This window comes from Pristiophorus japonicus, chromosome 16 (genome assembly GCF_044704955.1).
Source record: "Pristiophorus japonicus isolate sPriJap1 chromosome 16, sPriJap1.hap1, whole genome shotgun sequence".
NCBI lineage: Eukaryota > Metazoa > Chordata > Chondrichthyes > Pristiophoridae > Pristiophorus > Pristiophorus japonicus.
The window spans coordinates 32750708-32775851 of NC_091992.1; the positions used below are offsets into that span (position 1 = coordinate 32750708).

At 43.0% G+C, this 25144-nt stretch overlaps 1 protein-coding gene across 3 annotated transcripts in view; it reads left to right on the forward strand.

Moving 5' to 3' along the window:
* The first annotated feature begins 16320 nt into the window (after positions 1 to 16320).
* Positions 16321 to 25144, forward strand: part of asl (argininosuccinate lyase) — a 47177-nt gene continuing 38353 nt past the window's right edge. Inside the window, exons 1-5 of one of the 3 annotated variants that reach the window (XM_070857203.1) lie at positions 16321 to 16385; positions 16530 to 16642; positions 19328 to 19522; positions 21301 to 21384; positions 25087 to 25143. In XM_070857203.1, coding sequence (XP_070713304.1) covers positions 16628 to 16642; positions 19328 to 19522; positions 21301 to 21384; positions 25087 to 25143 — 351 coding nt within the window. In that variant the 5' untranslated portion in view covers positions 16321 to 16385; positions 16530 to 16627. Of the gene's footprint in view, positions 16643 to 19327; positions 19523 to 21300; positions 21385 to 25086; position 25144 lie in introns of all 3 variants that reach the window. The other 2 variants (XM_070857202.1, XM_070857201.1) reach the window with 2 other exon arrangements.

Here is a 25144-nt window from a genome sequence, read left to right on the forward strand (position 1 = left end):
TCAGGGCTGGGTTGCAGACAATCACAACATGGGGTTTTGTTGATCAAATTGGTACAATTAGGTCTAGTTTCCCACAGGTTAGTGCCATGTGGAGGCAGTGCTCAGTTCTAGAGGTGCACAGGATGGTGCGGTCTCTAAGGATGGCAACATGGAGGCCCTCCAGCCAACTCCATCCAAACCGTGCACATCTGGCCAAAAGGACACATCACTGCTCTGCCCATGCAGCAACACAAGAACTGCAGCCTACATACAACGGGCATGTTTCAGGCCTTAGCTCAGATGTTTCCTACATTACGACAGTGACTAGACTTCAAAAGTACTTTGTTGGCTGTCAAGCGCTTTGTGACGTCCTGAGGTCGCAAAAGGCGCTATAGAAATGCAAGTCTTTCTTTCTTAGCTGCTGTGAGATGAGGATCACCTCAGTCCCAAGAGGCCCCTATTGGAATGCAGCAGCTAACCACCTCACACACGCCGGCTACTCAGGAAGACCTAGAGAAGCGCTATTATAGATTTACGAGTTCACGCCTCATGCACTGGACCAAGGGGGAAGCATGTAATGAAGCAGCAGCAAGCACACACAACTGAGGCTCTCATTAAACCGGTGGTTACACAAAAGTTGTTCGTGGCAAGGTTTGGAAATTGGCCTCATCAGACGGCATGAATGGGAGCTGTGTGTGTTGGTGTCCACATAAAAAGGTCTGTAGATGATGGCTTATTAGTGGTGGGAAGAGGGATGTAGACAAGACTGTTAATGCAATGCCCAGATGTGATCAAGAGAAGATCTCCTTATTAAATGTGTCTTGCAGCTAGCAACAAGTTATCGTCCACATCTTCTTCAGGCTGCTGGTGCTCCTCTTCCTGATCCCCTTGCTGATCACTGGGCCCTCTTCCACCAGTTCCTCCATTGGGAGGTCTCTTTGTAAGGTTAAGTTGTCTTACATGAATGCTGCACCGTGCAGGACTGAACTGCAGCTCACCCCAGATCAATCCAAGCACCTGGAGCACTCCTTCAACCTGCTAGTAGAGTGCTCAGTGATCATTCTAGTGGATGAATGGAGGTTATTTTCCAGGGAGCCACCGAGAGGTTTGCCGTTCTGGGTCAAAGGGTGCTGGTATGATTGATTCCGATAAAATGAAGGCATTGTGGCAGCTCCCAGGAAAATAAGCACAATGGTGTGCTGCTGGTTGCAAATAGGCTGCACATTGGCAGTGCGGACTTCTTTACTTGACAACGGTACAAAATTGTTCCGAAGATTTTGTCATTCTGTAAAATTACAGTGCTCTTTCATGTTGCCACTGTTTGTCCATGGGGGAAGGAGATAAAATTGCTAATTCAAGGAAAAATGCATCCAGGACTTGCTTAATGCATCAGTACACAGTCGTTTGGAAGTACTCTGTAGCATAGAAATTATGGGCTACTGACTGTATAGTGGCTGTGGTGCAGGTGGGCTATAGATCTACTTGCAACATATGTCATAAATAGACATCTTCAGAATCGATTTTTTAAAAATCAATTTTCACCGATAAATTCCCAGTGTTGGCCAGGATGGTGGAGCAATAAAAAACATAATTTCTACCACAGGACAAATTCTCCCTGGTCTCAGTGAATCCCAAGATGCACGCGTGTATGCCCATTGTACGCAAGATATATGTTCATTAAGTGCTTGTATACTGAGGGAGAATGATCAGCTCTGAAACAAAATGTACAAATTGAAGTACATCTGAAGAGCCTTGATAATGATTGCAGTGTGCCTTTAATGAAACGGATACTCTGCACTTAATGATTGTAATACACCATAGCTCGTGAAACTGACACACAGCACTGGAACAATTTAGCCTCAAACTATTTCATCTTTCAGACATATTTTAACAAAAGCCATGCCTCAAAATATTGCGGTGGTGATTTTCTACTTTAAATAAATCACTTTAGCATTCAACATTTTGCAAAGCACAGTCCATTCGCAAATAGTAAAAATGTATTTTGCTGTTAATTAATCTTGACAGTATTTTATGATTGTGGAAACTCATTGAAGCACACATATACACTCCCTTCATATTACATTTTAATGATGTTCCAAATAAACACAGATTTTCTTCGAATTTACGCTAGTTTTTGTGACCCTAATGTCCCCCCCCTGATTTTCACGTTAAAAATAAAAACTGAAGACACCTGATAAAAAAGAAGCTGGGTTTTTTTAACAGAAAATTAACACTGACTTAATGGTCCTTAAACATAGTTTTAGAAAGTAAATCTTCCCCAGGCACTACTACTCAGTCAAATACAGGTATGAGCCGCTCCTGTCTGTATACTCTGGTATGGAAACACTGGTGGATGAGTTCAAACCCTTCCACGGCCTCGCCCCTCCCTATCTCTGTAACCTTCTCCAACCCTACAACACTCTGAGATCTCTGCGCTCCTCCAATTCTGGCCTCTTGTGCATCCCTGATTTCATTCGCTTCATCATTGGCGGCTGAGCCTTCAGCTGCCTGGGCCCTAAGCTCTGGAATTCGCTCTCTAAGCCTCTCCGCCTCTCTACATCGCTCTCCTCCTTTAAATCTCTCCTTAAAACCTACCTCTGTGACCAAGCTTTTGGTCACCTGTCCTAATATCTCCTGATGTGGCTCAATGTCAAATTTTGTTTGATAACGCTCCTGTGAAGCACCTTGGAACGTTTTACTACATTAAAGGTGCTATATAAATGCAAGTTGTTGCATTTATTGTTGAGTGCCACGTGTCTCTGGTGTAGCCTCACTAGTCTGGCCTCCCTCTGTTGTTTCTCTGCCTCTTCTGCCAAGACCAAGGATAGAGGGGGATTTTAAACGGGGAAAAAGCCTAAATGCCCTCAGTGAAACAGAGCTGAGGCACCAAAATGGTAAATGCACAAAGGCAGCTGACAAAATACAGCAAAAACAAGAAAAAAGACAGTGAAATAAGCTATTAACTGCATCTATTAAGATTGAATTTAGGCCTTTTCAATTCTATTGTGCCGTTTCCACAGTGCCTAGCAACCTCTGACACCCAGATCAAACCCATGTGACATAAATCAGCACAAGTGGGACAGAAATGAAAGAAAATGGGCGGCCTGACATCACTACTTGATTGCATATACTGGCCTGAGAATGGACAAGCGCTTTCATTCACCACCAGACATGACTGCAGAAGGTGGAATGCTAAACAGGCAAAGATCCAGCATTACACATCTCCATCCCGTTTCCCACTGCCACCTGCCTGATTAATGCCACAGAATCTAGGCTTTTAACCTCAAAATTAATTTACTAAATACAGTATTATCTTGGTTTTGCCACGGAGGAATTGGCTGATTTCCATCTTAGACTTTTGTAAAGTATCTACAAATAACCAGCAGCCTAGAATTAAAATCCTGTTCCAAGTGGCCTATAGCTGAAGTCATCGAGACTCTTGGTTTAAAACAGGAGGCTGCAAAGACTGAGTTCAGTGCTGCCTGACACTCAAATCCACCTGCTTTTAGATGGGTGACTTTGATCAGTACTCATCTGGGCCACCAGAGGGAGCACCACACAGCAATCCAGCTGGAGGAGCTCAACAAAAAAGGACTCACACTGTTAGAATTACATTGCTCTTTGTAGAGCACAAATTATAGTAAAATGTAGCCTATAGATCAACTACAGTTAACCATAGCATTGCGGTTAAATAACTCCCATCAGACTATTCGCCCTCTGGTCTCAGCCCTATGCCGAAGGCAGATCCAACTCAAACAAGGGCCTTTTGTGCTAAGCTTTGCAGAAATTAAGAAAAAGAACAACAATGATACCATGGTTTAAACTAATTATACTCAGTTTCAATTATCTGAGAACAGAAATATGCTTCTAAGTATTAAAGTGCCTTTCTTCAGTTTCAGTGGCAGTTCCTATCAGTCAACGCAGGCAATCACAAAACCACATTAAAGCTGTGCTGATCCATTTTTTTGTTTTGCTAACAGGATCAAACGAAAGAAGCAAGTAAGTTTTCAAATATTTATCCTGGGGATATGCTACGAAGATAATTATGTTTTCATAGCAAAGGTCACCACAAGGAACAAAGCTGACAAAGAATAGCTACTTGAATAAGATACCAGCGTATAACTGGCAGCCCTACAGCAAGAAAGGGAGCATGTGGGCAATTAAAGAAGCAACGTATCGAATGCAGAATGTCAGTGATGTCGCTGGTCTTTCACTTCTGGGTTCAGCATCTGTGATTGGCAAGGCCAGCACAGCTTAGATTTTGTGCCGGTTTTGAGTAATGGGCAACACTAAGATTCCTTTTTCCCAACTGAGAAACCTGGGAGAAAGTCCAAGATCCATATTGCAGGACAGCACTAACAGTTGAAAACAGTAGGAATGAAGGGGAGGTGAGAATTAGTAACCAGGTGACACAAAGCTTGGATCTGAATGGCCTACAATTTGTCGGAGAATGGGACACCAGCTGAAGGTAAAGAGCACGACAGTTTTGAAGTCCCATGAAAGAATGAGCCCGAGAAGGAGGCTCTGGGTTCATTTCAACCCAGTGAGACTGCAGCGACGAACAACATGTAGGGCCTTAGCTTCACAAAGAATATCTTTTGACAGTTTTATTATATATCAAAGCACTGTACTATTAATCAGTTTCACAATGATGTACTTAGTTCTAATGGAAAAACAAATGCCTGAAAATAAAACTAATCAACACATACTGATAGAAATGTTCTTTATATTGCCATAGACATACTCTCCTCAACATAACTATAGGTGTGTTACTCTCCTCGACATAACTATAGGTGTGTTATTCTCCTCAACATATCTATAGGTGTGTTATTCTCATCGACATAACTATAGGTGTGTTATTCTCCTTGACATAACTATAAGTGTGTTATTCTCCTTGACATAACTATAGGTGTGTTATTCTCCTTAACATAACTATAAGTGTGTTATTCTCCTTGACATAACTATAGGTGTGTTATTCTCCTCAACATAATTAGGTGTGTTATTCTGCTCGACATAACTATAGGTGTGTTATTCTCCTCGACATAACCATAGGTGTGTTATTCTCCTTGATATAACTATAGGTGTGTTATTCTCTTTGATATAACTATAGATATATCACTAATTATAAATGTATTTTTGATATAACTATAGCTAGTAAGAGTTTCTACAGGTACATAAAAAGGAAAATAGTGGCTAAAGCAAATGTTGGTCCGCTAGAGGATGAGACTGGGGAATTAATAATGGGGAACAGGGCAATATTTTGTATTGGTTTTCACGGTAGAAGACACTAAAAACATTCAATAGTGGATAATCAAGGGGCTATAGGGAGGAACTTAATACAATCGCTATCACTAAAGAAGTAGTACTCGTGAAATAATGTGACTAACGGCAGACAAGTCCCCTGGACCCGGTGGTTTGCATCTTAGGGTCTTAAAAGAAGTGGCTGCAGAGATAGTGGATGCATTGGTTGTAATCTACCAAAATTCCCTGGATTCTGGGGAGGTCCCAGCGGATTGGAAAACCGCAAATGTAACACCCGTATTTAAAAATGGAGGCAGACAGAAAGCAGGAACTATACATCAGTTAGCTTAACATCGGTCGTTGGGAAAATGCTGGAGTCCATTATTAAGGAAGCAGTAGCAGGACATTTGGAAAAGCATAATTCAATCAAGCAGAGCTAGTATAATCAATTTGTAATTATTCAGGTGATAAATTGAGTAAATGATCTAAGTTATAAGGAATATATTTTTGAGGTAAGTCACAGTTTTATGATATACAATCATAAAATATACAATCTATATTAATGACTTGGATGAAGGGACTGAATATAATGTAGCCAAGTTTACTCATGATCCAAAGATGGGTGGATAAGCAAATTGTGAGGAGGACAAAAAAAATCTGCAAAGAGATATAGACAGCCTGTGAATGGGCAAACATTTGGCAGAGGGAATATAATGTGGGAAAATGTGAGGTTATGCACTTTGGCAGAAAAAATAGAAAAGCAAATTATAATTTAAATGGAGAAAAATTGCAAAGTGCTGTGGTACAGAGGGACCTGGGGGTCCTTGTGCATGAAACACAAAAAGTTAGTATGCAGGTAGAGCAAGTAATCAGGAAGGCAAATGGAATGTTGGCCTTTATTGCAAGGGGGATCGAGTATAAAAGCAGAGAAGTCCTGCTAAAACTGTATAGGGTATTGGTGAGACCACACCTAGAGTACTGCGTACAGTTTTGGTCTCCGTATTTCAGGAAGGATATACTTGCATTGGAGGCTATTCAGAGAAGGTTCACTGGGTTGATTCCGGAGATGAGGGGGTTGACTTATGAAGATAGGTTGAGTAGGTTGGGTCTCAACTCATTGGAGTGAGGAAGAATGAGAGGTGATCTTATCGAAACATATAAGATAATGAGGGGGCTCGACAAGATGGATACAGAGAGGATATTTCCACTCATAGGGGAAACTAAAACTAGGGGATATAGTCTCAGAATAAGGGTCCGCCCATTAAAAACTGAGATGAGGAGGAATTTCTTGTCTCAGAGGGTTATACATCTGTGGAATTCTCTGCCCCAGAGAGCTGTGGAGGCTGGGTCATTGAATATATTTAAGGCGGAGATAGACAGATTTTTGAGCGAAGGTTATGGGGAGCGGGCAGGGAAGTGGAGCTGAGTGCATGATCAGATCAGCCATGATCTTATTAAATGGCGGAGGAGGCTCGAGGGGCCAAATGGCCTACTTCTGCTCCTATTTCTTATGTTCTTATATCACTAAACTATAGATGTCTCCTTGACATAACTATAGATGTGCTTTTCTCTTTGACATAACTTTAGATATGTTCCCCTTTAGTTCCTAAACATAAATATAAGGCAAAATGCTCGGCTACGAGCTTCAACATCAGCCAGTTATTTCTAGTTTTCAGGTAGTGCAATGCTGCCCCCATTTGGTGGAATATAATATTGCTGGCAGACAAATAAGTCCATGTCTCCATTTTTCAGTTCATAAAACTGTGACTTACCTCAAAAATATGTTCCTTATAACTTAGATCATTTACTCAATTTATCACCTGAATAATTACAAAATGATTATAACACAGATTCTATAAAAGAGTGAGTAATTCCCACTCACCTGAAGGGCCTGTACTACCCTTCCTCCAGTCATGTGATCCATAGGTTATATTGGGAAGCAATAAACAGCATCAAGTAAATTACATTTTTCAACCCTTCTTAAAATGTTTAATAAAGCATATATGTTATCCTGCACTCAATATATTTTTATTGTCAATTTCCTCCCTTCTTATCTTAAAAGTGCTAGTCCTACTGGGGCTGTCAGTTGTACCTTATTCAAGTAGCTACATTTTGTGAGCTTTGGCAGTGAATTTTGACAAGTTATCCAACTACAGAAGGCAACACCATCAAACCCAAACATGTCCTCACCAGCATCCACTCCCATGGATTTCCCCGTGAATGTTGGTGGACAGCAAACATCAGTAGGAACCCTGGCTGACACAGGGGCCAGAATTTTAATCGGGAGTCGGGTTGGGATCAGGTGGGGGATTGGCTCAGAAGTGCTCGGGGAACCTGGAAGGATGGATTTCCCGCAGGCCTTGTCAAATTTCACGGCAGGGCCAGATTTGCATTTGAACCCTCTGTTTCCCACCCACAGCCAGCCAGAGCGAGAGGCTGACTGGCTACTGAGCAGATAGGCCTGTGACATTAGGCTGCTGAGAGGGGAGGCCAGAGGGGGTGGTTGGGGAGCTGGACTCAAGCTTCGGGGAGGGAGAGAACATCGGGGACTGGTATCGAGGCACCGGGGGAAGAGAGTGAATGTGGCAGGTCTGGAGAACGATCGAGGGGGCTGGATAGCAGGGAGATGATCGGAGGCAGGGGCAGGGGGGTGGGGGGGGGGATGAGAGGCTTGGTGGGTGGGGGGGTCTCCAATCGCAGGGGATGGATTAGGCCGGGATGCTGACTCCAGGAGGTAACTGTAAAGGCCCTTTCCTCCTGGAACCAGCAGTCCTTACCTTCCGTTAACTGGTGGGTTCACCGACACCTGAGAAACCGGACAGTTAAATATAAAATGGTGGTTACATTTGAGGCACGCCAGCCTCATTATAATATTTAAATGGGTGACCTGCCTCCTGGGAGTGGGTTGTCTGCCTGCCTCCCTCCCCCCCCACCCCCGTCCCGCCTCCGTTAAAACCGAAGGTGGGTGGGTCGGAGGTGGGTCTGGTCGGGATTCAGAATTTTAATAACTTCCCACATGGCCCCAACTCACCCGTTTTGGGGGGTAATTGAGTGCAAGCCTGTATGAACCATATAGTAAAGCAGTTAGGAACTCATTCAGTCTAGTGTAAATAGATGAACCTCATTACCCTGTAGCCACTGGAAGGAGCCACGACACAGCTTCTGTCACTCTTTTCTAAATGTTAGTGCTGGGCGCCATTTTTAGTAAATTGCCCTTATCAAGTCTGGAAACAAGCAGCGCTCTGCACACCGCAACATCACCACTTACCTGGGACTGCCCCACCTCATTCTACAATGCTCATTACATGGGTAGAAGCTTTTATTTAAATATAGGTGCTGATTTTTGCAGTCTTTGCATTCTCTACCAAAAGCAAAATACTGCGGATGCTGGAATCTGGAATAAAAACAGAAAATGCTGGAAATCTCAGCGGGTCAGGCAGCATCTGTGGAGAGGAAGCAGAGTTAATGTTTCGGGTCGATGACCCTTCCTCAGAACGGGAGAGTGTTCGGAAAGAACAGATTCTTAACAAGCACTGAAAGGGGGAGGGGAAGAAAGAACAAAAGGAAGATCTGTGATAGGTTGGAAGACAGGAGAGATTAGAGAGACAAAAGGGACGATGGGCCAAACTCAAATGGTAATGCCAGGAGTTAGAAAAACATTAGTCAAGATAGGGTGTGAATGGTGGGATAATGACCAACTGCCATTAGAGACAAATAGAAAGAAAGAAACAGGCTCTGAGGGGGTTGGGGGTGGGGGGGCAATGATTGGCAATGGTTAGGCTCTGAAATTGTTGAGTTTGATGTTAAGTCCAAAAGGCTGTAAAGTGCCTAAACGAAAGATGAGGTGCTGTTCCTCGAGCTTGCCTTGAGCTTCATTGGAACTCTTATGCTCCGAGACGGTGAGAGCATCGTAAGCTGACTCCGTTTCTGCTTTTCCCTCCCTCTTTCCAGGGAGGCTTCAAATCTGTTTCATCACAGCACAAAGCTGCACTATGGAATCACAAGGACCTCATAACATGACACACAGCAAACTGAAGAACCGCTGCCACAGCTGAAAGCAACTGCAGCTGTCCTCCAGTGACTGGAATTGGAAAATATGTTAATAACTGCTTAAAAGTTGTATAGTCGGAATTGTATTGTAAAATAAGGCTCATTTAATTATTATTACTAGAAAAACACAAAATACTTTGCAAATCACAAAATCAGGAACATGAGTTCAACTATAAACAACGACTGGATTTTTAAATAAAAGGAAAGTTGTGGAGCATTACATTCAATAAAATCTTTCAGCTATTTACTAATTTCTCCATGGCTTTCATTTGAATTTGGTTACCACTTGTTCGTGACATTGTAAACATAGTGGGAAGGTCCTTCACTGAGTGCTACTTCTAGTGACAGTGTGGGCATTTTCTCTTAGTTCACATTTACAGTATCAGTAGAAATAGCAAGTATACAAAATCTTATCACTATGTTTGCCTTGTCACAAGCGCACGATAACCAGAGATTATTTGCAGCGGCAGTAAGCAACTGAAAGGTTCTGGGAGATGTAAATGGGAGCAGAGATTTGAAAACAGCTGTAATTCATAATGTCCAGCAACAACTCTAATCATTCTGTGCTCTGGCCTTTCTCTGACAATACTTACTTAGGGTCCTGACTGTAAACAGGCTTCTCAGTAATTGCTTGGGAAACAGCAAGAATTGCTGAAAAACACGCTGAAAAACAATAAAACCAATACAGAAAACATTACTGACCATTTCTGGGAAGATTTCTGGGAAGATTTCTCAAAACCGCAACAGTAAAAATTAAAGCCAAGATTTGAAAAGAATTTTGGAAGCCAAATTTAGAATAGAATTGCACAACCCTGGATGATATAGACTGAACACCGCAAGCTGGTTCCTCGCAAAGTCCTATTATAAACTTCAACAGTGAACACTTCAATCCTTTCGGTGAGCACTCATTTATTTACAAGCGCCGTGGGATGTTTTACTATGTTAAAGGTGCTAAATAATTGCAAGTTGTTGTTTATGATTGTGGCCTTCTTGCTGTTGTGTAACACAGCCATCTCACACAGATTCGAGATAGCACAATTATGCCTTTGTTGCAATATAGGCTTTCTCCCATCATTGTTCACTTGCAATCATGGCAAAAGTGCAGTCTCCATCTGCAGAATGAACCTCCTAAGATTTAAAACCTAGGACCATAGAACCATAAGTTACAGCTCAGAGAAGATCACTCAGCCCATACCTGCTCCCCATTGCTGTCTACTTCAAATATTTATCCACTTTCCCTTAAAAGATGTAATGTCCTCTGTTTCAACCATGCCCTGTGACAAGGCATTCTATGTTGTAATAACTCTGTGTACTGAAATTTCTCCCAATCTCACTCCTCATTCTCTTGGTGACAATTTTATGAAACCATTGGAGCTATGTTTTGCGAGTTGAATAAAGTGCCATACGATTAATAATTACCCTCAACCATGATTTTCACCACTAGAGTTCATGTAGGATACCAATAAATTGTCTTGATTTCTTTCAAAGGTGGAAATACCATGAAGTCAGGCGAATGTGTACTGGCTAATACTAAAAGTTGGATTTATTTACAGGTGAAATAATACAGAAGCAGTGAGAAATAGCAGGGTCAATTTTGGGTCCCTGCATTCACCCAGCAGGAGGTAAGAACAGCAAAAATAGCAACCGTCCAACTGGATGAATGTTGGTCTGGCTGGAGCTAATGGCATCAATCTACATTTTGATAAAACCGGTGAGCTCCTGGGCCAGGGGGAATGAGAAATTTCAGCCTTTAAAGAAACGATGGAACACGTTAAAGAGACAGAATCATTTAGAAGTAAGTTGCTGCATATAAGAGTAAAACATTGATTTAGCTTTGGAAAAGCCTGGAATTCTTTCTGAAAGCCTTTTGGGGCGAGAAAGTGGCTAGCGATACCCAATGGCTGGCACAATAAAATGTTGAAGCAGGAAAAGGAGTCTATGGTCTAGTGGTGAAGCATTGCAGTACTTAACCATTTGATAGGTAGTCAATTTACTGCATTGCTGAATGAGGTGGGTACAAAGGTAGGGGAGAGGGAGATGCCAGAACAGCAGGGAAGTCTTGCTACAGTTATACAAGGTATTGGTGAGGCCACACCTGGAATACTGCGTGCAGTTTTGGTTTCCAAATTTAAGAACGGATATGCTTGCTGTGGAGGCAGTTCAGAGAAGGTTCTCTCGGTTGATTCCAGAGATGAGGGGGTTGACTTATGAGGAAAGGTTGAGTAGGTTGGGCCTCTACTCATTGGAATTCAGAAGAATGAGAGGTGATCTTATCGAAACGTATAAGATTATGAGGGGTCTTGACAAGGTGGATGCAGAGAGGATGTTTCCACTGATGGGGGAGACTAGAACTTGAGGGCATGATCTTAGAATAAGGGACCGCCCATTTAAAATAGAGATGAGGAGAAATTTCTTCTCTCAGAGGGTTGTAAATCTGTGGAATTCGCTGCCTCAGAAAGCTGTGGAAGCTGGGACATTGAATAAATTTAATGAAATAGACAGTTTCTTAAACGATAAGGGGATAAGGGGTTATGGGGAGCAGGCGGTGAGTGGAGCTGAGTCCATGATCAGATCAGCCATGATCTTATTAAATGGCGGAGCAGGCTCGAGGGGCCGTATGGCCTACTCCTGCTCCTAGTTCTTATGTTTTTATGTTCTTATGTAACAGCATGTCTGGCAGGAGTGGGTGGCCATACTCACTTCTACATGCAAATCGTGGGAACAGGCACAGTAGAAAAGAGACATGCCTTAAGGAAGCTGCCACAAAAACATACCCATAAATCCCATTTACCAGTTCATGGCCTATTTATGCATGCCATAAAGTGTTGCCAAGCAACCTGTTGCACATGTAGTCCTGACCCATAGCAAGACTGTACACGACATTATAGCTCTTTTCTTGTAACTATGTATTCCCATAGAGCACAAATTACATCAGAAAGCCTGGGCACACTGCAATATTCAAAGGCTTCTCACCATAAAAGCACTGGGACACAATCTACTCCAATGCTGCATGATGCCATCATGATATCTACGATGACCAGCACCTACTGTGCATGTCTGTCAGTGTGCATGTGCTCCTTGTACTTACAACATGTCACAACTGCTTCTTTGCTTGTGTGATAAGATCGCACTTAACGCAAGGAAAGATTCAAACTGGAGGAGGGCTCAAAAATTATAATTCTTCAACTGCAGCAGGCCTTCCCAGACAAATAAGCCTATAAGGCAACAAGGGCTGGATTTTCGTTGGGCTTGTGCCTCTATTAGCACCCAGAGGGGCGATAATGGCTTCCGGCTGGGGGGCCAGCTTCCAGCAACCCGCCGGGAAATTTGTTGCTGTTTTGCGGGGGCGCTGAGCAGTACTGCCCGGGAGCATTGAGCCACTGTGCAACGCCTCCGGTTTTGACACCGCTATGATTTTGGTTTCGCGCTGACCCTGCATTGCCCCGTAATGGGATCGCCTGGGAAAATGGGCGGCCTGAGCTGTTTCAGTGACGGTCAGGGAAGGAATGACCACATGAGATATGTGTAATTGTTTTTTGTTTTTGTGATTTATCTTTATGCAGGGTGAGCAAGGTATTGGAAATGTTTCTGTATTTTTTGGGGCGATTTATTTCCCCAGGGAAGCCTTTCTTAGGGTGCTCCAAGGCCGACTCTTTAGCAACGGATTTTCAGCTGCTCAGCCGGCCTAGCGCCCCCAGAGAGGTGTGGAATGTCTCCCTTCGCGCTCCGCCCCACACTCAGGGCCCAGCTGCTGAATTTTGTGGCTGCAGATGCAAACCATTTCCTGTGGCAAAATTTACCGCCTTGCCGCCATTATGGCCCGAAAAAGCCTCCAACCAAAAATCCCGCCCCAAAGGCGTAAGAGAAGCCACCGCAAAGGCTTGAGCTAGTACTGCCCAGTTCTTATGTTTTGTCCTCCTTGTCACATACACAGGCATATACAAAATTACACTCACACCATATACAGTTTGTCACTTGTGATGTGTACTGTGGAGTGTGCCCTGGCTCAGTGGTAGCTTTCCCACCTTGGAATTTAATATTGGAAGGTTACAGGTTGAAGCCCCACTCCAGACTCTCCCGTTGAGCAGAGATGAGATTCCGGTTTCTGAATATTGAGGTGGCAGCCTGCAGGGTACTCGCGTCCGATGGGAGTGAGTTGTTTCCTTTCATCACATCTAGCTGGTTCTCCTGGTCAAGCTAATGACTTGTCTATACACAAAAAGGGGGTTCCATTACAGAAACAACCCAGAGCACAATCTGTTGAAAGTAAAAGCAATGGAAGAAATGCATTGCCTCTTGTATCACTAGGCACGGAAGAGAAGAAGGAGGCTGTGATAAAAAGTATGTCTTGGAGACAACATTGTAACATTTGTCACTCTTCTGTCACTGTAGGCCTGCTACATCAACCTGTTAGCAATTTCAGTGGGTCAGGGCGGGACACTTGCAAGTCGCAGCACAGCTACACACATCCTGGAGGATGAGCTTACGAAGTTTAAGGAGGTAGGACCAGGTGAGTTAGACAGCACTGGTGAGAAGGGCAAGTGACACACTGCAGGTCGCCAGCAAGGATCCCCTGCTTTAGGAAATGCAGCAGTGTCACTTGCTCCTTCTCACCAGTGTCCACTAGCACCCTGGTTCTGGGAAGCCAGGAAGCAGGAATTACAGATGAATTAACCGGCTATGCTCATTGGTATTTGTGTCCACGGTATCTGTGGGTGTTGCACAGGCGGAGGATACAAATAACGCCTTGGCTAGTCTGGAAGCAGACAGAACAAAATAAGTTGATCACGCTGGTTACCTTGCCTACCACTGGCAGTGCCAAACCATAGTACAGATTAACTAGAAGTGTCCGTGATGCATGTGGCTCATCTCCATTACTGTCTCCCTGGGTAATCTTAATATATATAAACACTGCTTCTTGGACTAGTCCAGGTAAGACGACCTTTGCCTGTATATGAGGTTTGGAGGGTTCTTCCTCTTCCCAATTTGAAGGATTTGATCAAAATATGGCAGTACCAGAACCAATGCCAATAAACTCTCATCAAATCAGTGGGCCAGAATTTATTTTTCATAAAAACCAGGCAGAAACACATAAACCATCCTTTCAAATCTGAACGTAATAGCTGTCTGTCTCTTTAACGCAAGAATTACCCCCCCTACAACTATTTTGTAATCTTGGATGGTCATTGCAAATAGGTATTGAATGACAGATGTCAAGTTCCACTTGCATGCTGATGACATCAAACCCAACAGCACCACCTCTCTTGATCCCTTCTCTGCCTCTGTGTTGTCCACCCTGCTTGTCCGACATCCTTCCTGGATGAGCCGCAATCTCCTCCAGTTAAACATCGGAAAGACTGAAACTATCGTCTGTGCTCAGTGATAGCACCCTTGCTTCTGAGTCAGAAGGTTGTGGGAACAAGGCTCACTCCAGAGACAGCACATAATCTAGGCTGGCCCCACCAGTGCAGTACTGAGGGAGTGCTGCATTGTCAGAGGTGCGGACTTTCGGATATAACGTTAAACCTAGGTCTGCCTTCTCAGCTGAATGGATTGCAGCACTATTGAAAGGAGGGCATGAGAGTTCTTCCATTGTCCTGGATAACATTTATCCCTCAATCAACACCTAAAATAGATTATCTGGTCATTTATTTCAATGTTGTTTATGGGACCTTGCTGTGTGCAAATTAGCTGACGCGTTTCCTACATTACTACAAAAGCAAAAGCTCGAGGAACAGAACCTCATCTTTCGATGATGCACTTTACAGCTTTCCAGACTCAACACTGAGTTCAACAATTTCAGATCATATCCTCTGTCCCTATTTTGTTTCGAACAGCAACTGTTGCTGAGGATTCTGCTATTCCCATTTACACCTCCTCTAGACCCACCTTTTGTTTCTTTACTTGTCCCATTACCATCTCCTTCGCCTTGCCCCACCATCCCTTTTGACAAATAATCTCTCCTATCCTACACAGACCTATTACAGACCTTCCCCTTTGTTCTTTCCTCAGTCCCCCTTTCCCTGCCTCAGTATTTGCTTAAAACCTGTTACATCTTGAACCTTTTCCAATTCCGATGAAAGGCCATCGACCTGAAACATTAACTCTCTTTCTCACTCAACAGGTGCTGCCTGACCTGCTGAGTAGTTCAAGCATTTTCTCTCATCTTCTGCTTTGATTTCAGATTCTACATTATTGGCTGTGAAGCGCTTTAGCACATTCTGAGGTCATGATAGGTGCTATATAAATGCAAGTTTGTTTTTTTCTTTCTCTCTCTGTGACCAAGCTGCTGGTCACCACTCCCTCTTTAGCTTGGTCTCAGTTTTTCTCTGAACATACTTCTGTGTCGTTTTCCTACATTAAAAAATGCTGTATAAATGCAAGTTGTTTAATACATCTATTGGGAGCAAATTGATGCCGCAAGTGTTCTCTATTGCTATTCCTATCATAGTTATGACCGGTTTCTTGGTAGAAAGAGCAGAAAAATTGGAAAGAAATTGAAGTACCCTTTACTCTGACCAGGGTGGTTCGATATATTCCTGGAGCTTTCGTCACATGACCTCTAACCACCCTGCCCAGTCTAACAGCCTTCCTCCCATGTCAAATATTTATATAACTAATAAACAAAAGGCTTAAAGAAAATGAAAAGAAACACACAATTTATGTTCAGGTCTCTATGATTATTCCCCTGGATTGCTCGAAGCAGTGTCTCGGAAATGAATCATTAATTCCTGGTGATCGCAGGAAGGTTGGCAAGCCCTACCCTACATTAACATTAGTGCAAGACTCTGCAAAAGCTATTATGTTACTGTTATACTTGGTTGAGCGTAATCTATACATATATATAAATAAAATAAAGTGACTAAAGCTTCTAATGCAGAGCTCAGTAAGCACAGAGTGCAGTAGCATACATGGAGTCTATCTGCACTGAGACATCTTGCTTCAGGGCGCAGCAGCTGTAAGTGGTGCCCGATTAGTTTTGGAGCAAGTAGAACAGATTTGGGCGTGGACTACAAATCCCAGCGACCTTTGGTGGTGGCTTGCTTTTCCGGTTCCTGGCACTGGGAGTTTCCAGGCTGAAATTGATCGGTATTGTCCCAGCACAGAGAGCAGCTGTGAGCCCGGCTATTGTTGTTGGTGGTGTGGTGTGGTGTGTGTGTGTTTACAGAGGGTGGTCACCCGTCCAAAGATCGGTGACCCGAGCTGATACTGAACATTTTTGGGGGTTGTGTAACTACTGACACTTGTTTATTCCACAGAGAGGTCGAGGACAAAAGTCCACACTGTTCCAGCTTCCACCTACCTGTGTGCTGCAGAACTCGCTCTACCTGCCTGAAGTCGCGGTCTAGCGCTGGAAATGGCCAGTTCAGAGGTAAGATGTTTCCCTCCGCTTTTCAGTTCAAGGGGCAAGCCTTCAGCTTTATATTTTGGGAGGATTGTCCAGTGTTTCCTCCTAATATGATTTCCCCCATTGCCCTCTTTTTCTGCCCTGCCAATGTGGAGGGGCCGACTCAGGATCTGGGGACAGTGAATGTTGGAAGGCTGTTGCACCTTGAAAAGCATCACAGTTGAGCAAGATCTTGCCCCCACTTGTCAACCTGTGCAGTATTGGCCATGGTCGCGGCACACACACGCGTAACTCGGGGAAAACTCCGAGTTCGGGAATACATTGTCCCCTGTATTACTTTATATTCAGGGCACACTCAGTTTCCTGCACTAAAAGGCCACAGAACTAGAGGTCAATGGCTGCAAATCTATATTTCACAAGATGCGCTCGTTTTATTCTTGGCATCTTATTTCCTCATTCTCAGCTCTTCCCCTCCGTTCTCCCATCATGGTCGGCTAGTTTTCCTTATGCCAGTTTATGTTGCCTGGCATATTTATCCTTAACCATCTTGATTTGCTCTAAAGTTTTCTGACCCAGGGTAAAAAAAAACATTCGAAATGAATGTGGATGCCATTATTGGTCTCAATTCTTTTGTATTTGGTGCCTACTGCCTGCCCTCCCCCATGTATTAAAGGATGTGAATTTGTCATACAATGAATCATCTAAAGGAGACTGTGTTGGAGGATATTCCACTGTGTTGCAATGCATGTTATTTTTCATAGGTTGACCAAGAAGTTACCTGTGTTGCTGAGCTGGCCCAACCTGCCAATTGAGCAAGGGATGTGGGCCATGGGATAGTACAATAAAAATATAAAAGCAAATTACTATTTAAATGGTGCAATACAGAGGGAACTGGGAGTCCTTGTGCATGAACCACAACAAGTTAGTATGCAGGTACAGCAAGTAATCAGGAAGGCAAATTGAATGTTGGCCTTTATTGCAAGGGGGATAGAATATAAAAGCAGAGAGGTCCTGTTACAACTGTACAGGGTATTGGTGAGGGGACACCTGGAGTACTGCGTTCAGTTTTGGTTTCTGTATTTAAGGAAGGATATACTTGCATTGGAGGCTGTTCAGAGAAGGTTCACTAGGTTGATCCCGCAGATGAAGGGGTTGACTTATGAAGATAGGTTGGGCCTATACTCATTGGAGTTCAGAAGGATGAGAGGTGATCATATCGAAACATATAAGATAATGAGGGGGTTCAACAAGGTGGATATAGAAAGGATATTTCCACTCATAGGGGAAACTAGAACTAGGGGGCATAGCATCAGAATAAGGAGCCACCCATTTAAAACTGAGATGAGGAAGAATTTCTTCACTGAGGGTTGTAAATCTATGGCATTCTCTGCCCCAGAGAGCTGTGGAGGCTGGGTCGTTGAATATATTTAAGGTGGAGATAGACAGATTTTTGAGTGATAAGAGAATAAAAGGTTATGGGGAGCGGGCAGGGAAGTGGAGCTTAGTCCATAATCAGATCAGCCATGATCTTATTGAATGGCGGAGCAGGCTCGTGGGGGCAAAAGGCCTACTCCTGCTCATGTTTCTTATGTTCTAACAACAGCAACTTGTATTTATATAGCGCCTTTAATGTAGTGAAACATCCGAAGGTGCTTCACAGAAGTATTAGAAGACAAAATTTGACACCGAGCCACGTAGGGAGAAATTGGGGCAGGTGACCAAAAGCTTGGTCAAAGAAGTAGGTTTTAAGGAGCTGGTCTTGAAGGAGGAAAGAGAGCTAGAGAGGTGGTTTAGGGAGGAAATTCCAGAGCTTGGGGCCTGGGCAACAGAAGACACGGCCACTGATGGTTGAGCGATTATAATCAGGGATGCTAAGAGGGCAGAATTAGAGGAGTGCAAACATCCCGTGGTGGGGGGGAGGGGGGTTGTGGGGCTGGAGGAGATTACAGAGATAGGGAGGGGCGAGGCCAGGAAGGGATTTGAAAACAAGGATAAGAATTTTGAAATCGAGGTGTTGCTTAACTGGAAGCCAATGAAGGAGAGAATATGTGGTATAAGAAAATAAAAGCATCATCAGTCTAACTTCAAGTATTTATTGCTCATGTGCTGGTAGCACTCCTTGCCCTGATGTACCCTGTGCATGTTAGACAAGTACAGTTCTGTTGAACATAATTGCATCTCAACTCTCTCTAGTTTTCCATTGTATAATGTATATTTAAGGGGAAGTGTTTTCTGTTGTATTGTTGCAACATGCTAATTTTTTACAAAGGAAGATGTCTGTTCCCCTTGTTTCCTTGGAACTTGATTAGAGGCAGCTTAGTAGACTCTTTTTGTTGAAAATTTACCTCATGTCATTGAGGAATTCTTTTCCCAACCCATTGTCGGCATTTATCCTGTAATGCGAATGGGAGTATTACACACAATTTCTGCTTTCAGGCTGACTCCATGTGGTGGTTCTAAAGCATAAAACAAGGTGACTGAGAGTAACCAGAAGGTTTAGAGATTCATCTTTATAATTGTGATTTTGGGACCGTTCAGTAGACCAAACTTTAATATGTCACATTAACTAACTTACCATTCATGCTTCAACTATGACTGAATGGGCAAACGCATTTCTTGGTGTGGTACTGGACTGTGTAGACCAGGTAAGTATTGAATGCTTTGCAAGTCAAACGTTCTAATAAATGCAAATTATTTCATATCCTCTAGGGTGCTAAACTATGGGGTGGAAGATTTGTAGGAAGCATAGACCCAATTATGGAGAAGTTTAATGCCTCCATATCTTATGATAAACGAATGTGGGCTGCAGATATTAAAGGAAGCAAGGCCTATGCCAAGGCTTTGGAGAAAGCAGGACTGCTAACAAAAGCTGAATTGGATCAAATTCTGAATGGAATGGACAAGGTAAGAGCCTTTGCAATGAACTGGTTTAACTATCAAAGTAATGAGGTTTTTGGTCCTTAATTCAACTGTAGTCTGTACACCAGCAAATTAATGGAGTCTGGTGTAAAATAAAACTGCCCAAGGATTGAGTTGAATATAATTCCTTTGAGTTCAGATGGAATGTATAGGCCGAAGTTTTCTGCTTGTGCTCTGGACAGCCCATAGTTTTTTAATCCCCCATTTATTTCAATGGAGAGCAAAATCCTGAGCTGGTGGGCACACAAGTGGAAAATCCCATCCATCATTTCTCCAAGCTCTGCTTTTTCAATTCAATTTCAACTGAGCCCCTAGTTACAAGAGTTGTCTCACCCTCTGATACCATTCAACATGTTATGGTCATGAGCATAATATCACCAGACCAGATCCCATTCAGAGGGCTTTGTTCTTGAGCAATGCCATGGGAAATCAATCCACTTAAGAATATTTGATGCAGTAAGCAGGTCTAGTGGTTCAAGTTTTTCCTGTTTCAGTCATACAGCCTGATTCAGTTGGCACATTCTCTCACTCACTAGGTCTGATGAAAAATCTTGATATTTGGTTTCATTAAGTTTGGGTCAAGAATCCAAATGAATTTCTGATCATTCTTTTCTTTGAAAGAGCGATCCAATTCGTCCCATTCCCTTGCGCTTTCCCTTTAGCTGATTTTTTTTTAACCTTTTTCAAGTATACAGGTATATCCAATTTCTTTACAGTCAGTGCATTCCAGATCATAACCACTTCCTGCATTTAAGAAAAAGTCTGCTCATCTTCCCTCTGGTGTTTTTGCCAATGATCTTAAATCGGTGTCCTCTGGTTACTGACCCTCCTGCCAGTGGGAATAGTTTCTCATTCAATCTATCAAAACCCTTCATAGTTTTGAACACCTCTATTAAATCTCCCCTTAACCTGCTCTGCTCTAAGGAGAACAATCCCAGCTTGTGTTGTGCGAATCCGTTAAGTATACATGCTGCAGAATTAGAAGTGAAATACTTTATTGCAAAGGGGATGGAGTGTAAAAGCAGGGAAGTCTTGCTACAGCTATATAAGGTATTGGTGAGGCCACACCTGGAATACTGCGTGCAGTTTTGGTTTCCATATTTACGAAAGGATATACTTGCTTTGGAGGCAGTTCAGAGAAGGTTCACTAGTTGATTCTGGGGATGAGGGGGTTGACTTTTGAGGAAAGGTTGAGTAGGTTGGGTCTCTACTCTTTGGAATTCAGAAGAAAATTAGGTGATCTCATCGAAACGTATAAGATTATGAGGGGACTTGACAAGGTGGATGCAGAGAGGATGTTTCCACTGTTGGGGGAGACTGGAACTAGAGAGCATGATCTTAGAATAAGGGGCTGCCCATTTAAAACAGAGATGAGGAGAAATGTCTTCTCTGAGGGTTGTTAATCTGTGGAATTTGCTGCCTCAGGTAGCTGTGGAAGCTGGGGCATTGAATAAATTTAAGACAAAAATAGACAGTTTCTTAAATGATAAGGGGTTATAGGGAGTGGGTGGGGAAGTGGAGCTGAGTCCATGATCATATCAGCCATGATCTTATTAAATGGCAGAGCAGGCTCGAGGGGCCGTATGGCCTACTGCTCCTATTTCTTATGTTCTTGTGTTCATGTTTTCCTTAAAATTAAATATTAATGTTTCTGAAAGCTGGTCTCCATATTTTTACTGGGGGAAGTGGGATTGTTTTTGTACAAATGACACTTCATGAGCTGAGAGATTCAGTACTAAAAGGTTTTGGTTTCAAACTGTTAGATTTATGAAGAATGGGCAAATGGAACTTTTGAGATTAACGAAGGAGATGAGGACATTCATACAGCCCATGAACGAAAACTAAAGGTAAGGGTGGCCACTAAATATATCTTTTTCAAAACTTTTGAAGAATAATACAGTACCTGGAAATAATGGGGAATATCCAGATATGGGTTTAGAAATGCAGTTTGAATTTATTACTCCGACTACTTCCATTTAATGTCCAGATTCTATCTGGCCCAAGGTCCTTACCAATTGGACATCATTGTGTTAGTGACCACCTTTTTTGTGAAATAACCATCTTAACAACTATGTGTGTCGTTTGATGCTAAACCATCCTAATTTTCGCAGCACAGCAAGGAATACGAACAAATGGAAAAATTAGAGTTGAAACATCTGGGACAGTCTCAGTGACAAGTTATTGATTGGCATATTAGTTGCCACATAGGTCAACAAATCTGTCATCAAATACAACAATGATTAATTATTTCTAAGAGTAGTTGGTGGAGGATTGCTCCCATTGACCCTGGGTTTTAGGCAGGGGATAAACCCTGATGAGCTTTACTTGCTCATTCTAATTTTTCTTAATGCTAATGTCCCCAAGAAAACCTCTTGTCAAGAATTATTTCTAAAGGTGCTGAATTTATTTTAAACTATTTTTTATTGATTAGCAAAGGTGGAATGTGCATTGTTATTTCATTTAGTTTGTTGTGCTGTGATTAGACGTGGTTTCTCTGCTTTATAAATGAGCTTGTGTATAATGTTACTGTTAACGAACCTTAAGCATTTAATGAGTTAGAAACATAGAAACATGGAAAATAGGTGCAGGAGTAGGCCATTCGGCCCTTTGAGCCTGCACTGCCATTCAATGAGTTCATGGCTAAACATGTAACTTCAGTACCCCATTCCTGCTTTCCCACCATACCCCTTGATCCCCCTAGTAGTAAGGACTAAATCTAACTCCTTTTGAATATATTTAGTGAATTGGCCTCAACGACCTTCTGTGGTAGAGAATTCCACAGGTTCACCACTCTCTGGGTGAAGAAGTTTCTCCTCATCTCGGTCCTAAACGGCTTACCCCTTATCGTTAGACTGTGACCCCTGGTTCTGGACTTCCCCAACATTGGGAACATTCTTCCTGCATCTAACCTATCTAAACCCGTCAGTCCCACCATCCCGGGAATCAGTCTGGTGAACCTTCGCTGCACTCCCTTAATAGCAAGAATGTCCTTCCTCAAGTTAGGAGACCAAAACTGTACACAATACTCCAGGTGTGGCCTCACCAAGGCCCTGTACAACTGTAGTAATACCTCCCTGCCCCTGTACTCAAATCCCCTCGCTATGAAGGCCAACATGCCATTTGCTTTCTTAACCGCCTGCTGTACCTGCATGCCAACCTTCAATGACTGATGTACCATGACACCGAGGTCCCGTTGCACCTCCCCTTTTCCTAATCTGTCACCATTCAGATAATAGTCTGTCTCTCTGTTTTTACCACCAAAGTGGATAACCTCACATTTATCCACATTATACTTCATCTGCCATGCATTTGCCCACTCACCTAACCTATCCAAGTCACTCTGCAGTCTCATGGCATCCTCCTCGCAGCTCACACTGCCACCCAACTTAGTGACAATTGCAAACTTGGAGATACTACATTTAATCCCCATGTCCAGATCATTAATGTACAATGTAAACAGCTGGGGCCCCAGCACAGAACCTTGCGGTACCCCACTAGTCACTGCCTGCCATTCTGAAAAGTACCCATTTATCCCTACTCTTTGCTTCCTGTCTGACAACCAGTTCTCAATCCACGTCAGCACACTACCCCCAATCCCACGTGCTTTAACTTTGCACAGTAATCTCTTGTGTGGGATCTTGTCGAAAGCCTTCTGAAAGTCCAAATACACCACATCAACTGGTTCTCCCTTGTCCACTCTACTGGAAACATCCTCAAAAAATTCCAGAAGATTTTTCAAGCATGATTTCCCTTTCACAAATCCATGCTGACTTGGACCTATCATGTCACCTCTTTCCAAATGCGCTGCTATGACATCCTTAATAATTGATTCCATCATTTTACCCACTACCGATGTCAGGCTGACCAGTCTATAATTCCCTGTTTTCTCTCTCTCCTTTTTTTTAAAAAGTGGGGTTACATATGCTACCCTCCACTCGATAGGAACTGGTTCTATGATTTAATGGAAGATTACAGTTATTAATCAAGCTTTTTAGGAATTGGTTCATAAACCATCAATTATTTTTCTTTACTATTATTCAAAAATACCTTTTTATTTATAAGGTGCCTTTAACATGGGGAAACATCTCGAAGGAGGGGTGGGGCAGACACTGAACAACTGTTGGAGGAAGAGTTAGGGGAGGGGGCCAAAGGCATGGTTGAAAAATTAGATTTTTGAGGAAGAATTTTAAAGATGGAAAGACATGTAGCAAAGCTTAGGGGTTTAGGGATTACAGAGTGCAGAAGTGTGATGACTGAACACTGTGCAGCAGAGGGATGAGGGGTGCTCAGAAGACCAGAGGTCACTGGAAACCCACCAAGAACAGGAAGTCTGTCTGATTCCGGCCCTTCCTTTCTCTCCTTCCCATCTTGAATTGAAAACTGGAAACGGGTGAAGGGGAAAGATTTTAGTTAAGAAGTCTGTGCCAAATAGATGATAAGTACACACCTACTAGTGCATGTGATAAGTTGGAGAAAATTGTATTTTTTTTCCAACTATGCTTGTTGTAAGAGGTTACAGGACCATATGTGGAACAAGAAAAAGTTTTTTTTGTAATAGGATAGATTTTCCTCTCTGGGCTCTCAGTTGTGCTTCTGAGGTGTACTGCTCCTGTGAAGAAGCAGCTGCCTACTTTTTTCCCCCCATTAGGCTACGTGCAAGGCCCAGCCAGATTCCACAGGTCTGCTCCCTGGCTCAGCTGTAAGCTTAAACAATTGGACAGAAATCTGAATATGGCTTCAGGGCTGGATTGCCAAGATTGGCGACTGGCTGAGATCAACAGCCAGAAATGCCTTGGTGCTAAAAAGGAATTTGGAGAATGAAAGAATCCTTTGGTGCCTCCAAGGCACCTGCAGATACATGAGTCATTGGGGATTCGGCCATAGCACCAAGTTTTCATGGGCACCCCTGCACTAGGCCCCGCAGTGAGCAGATTCCAGGGAAAATAAGGCAGGGCAGCTGGGAATCCCTCTCATTTCAGTAAAATTGCTATGCTGGGTCTGTGCACACAATAGGGGAAGACCTAGTTTCACATCTGGGGCAGCTTCACCAAATCCCAGGGTGGCGTAAAAGGGGCGGACACCTGATTTACCGAGTCTCCGCCCCCTTTGTCTTTCACCCTACACCTGCTGAATGCCAATTTCCCCAGGCAAAGGGCAGAAGGAAACCTATCCTTTTTAAGAAGCCTCATTGCCCCCTCTAGAGGAAGTAAGAATAGCAGCCATTAACATTACAGCATTACCTATTGATTTCAGTGAATTTGGGCATAACATAAAGTATTTGAAATAGATATATTAAACAATGCCTTGTGTATAGCATGAACCTGCCGTCACATTTTGTTGATAACACCCTTATTAAAAGACAAGATTTCCTCTGACCATGAGCAACACCATGAGATCTACTAGTGTCCGTGTAAAGATATAGTTGGTATTGTACACACTGGCAGATCTCTAATGCTGCTATCTGTGTATATATAAAGCTAGCAGGAATGATTAACTACTTCTGTGGGTATGCAACTAAAACATTTTATGCAATTTACTTTTTATTTCAGGAGCTGATTGGAGAAACGGCAGGAAAATTACATACTGGTCGAAGCAGGAATGATCAGG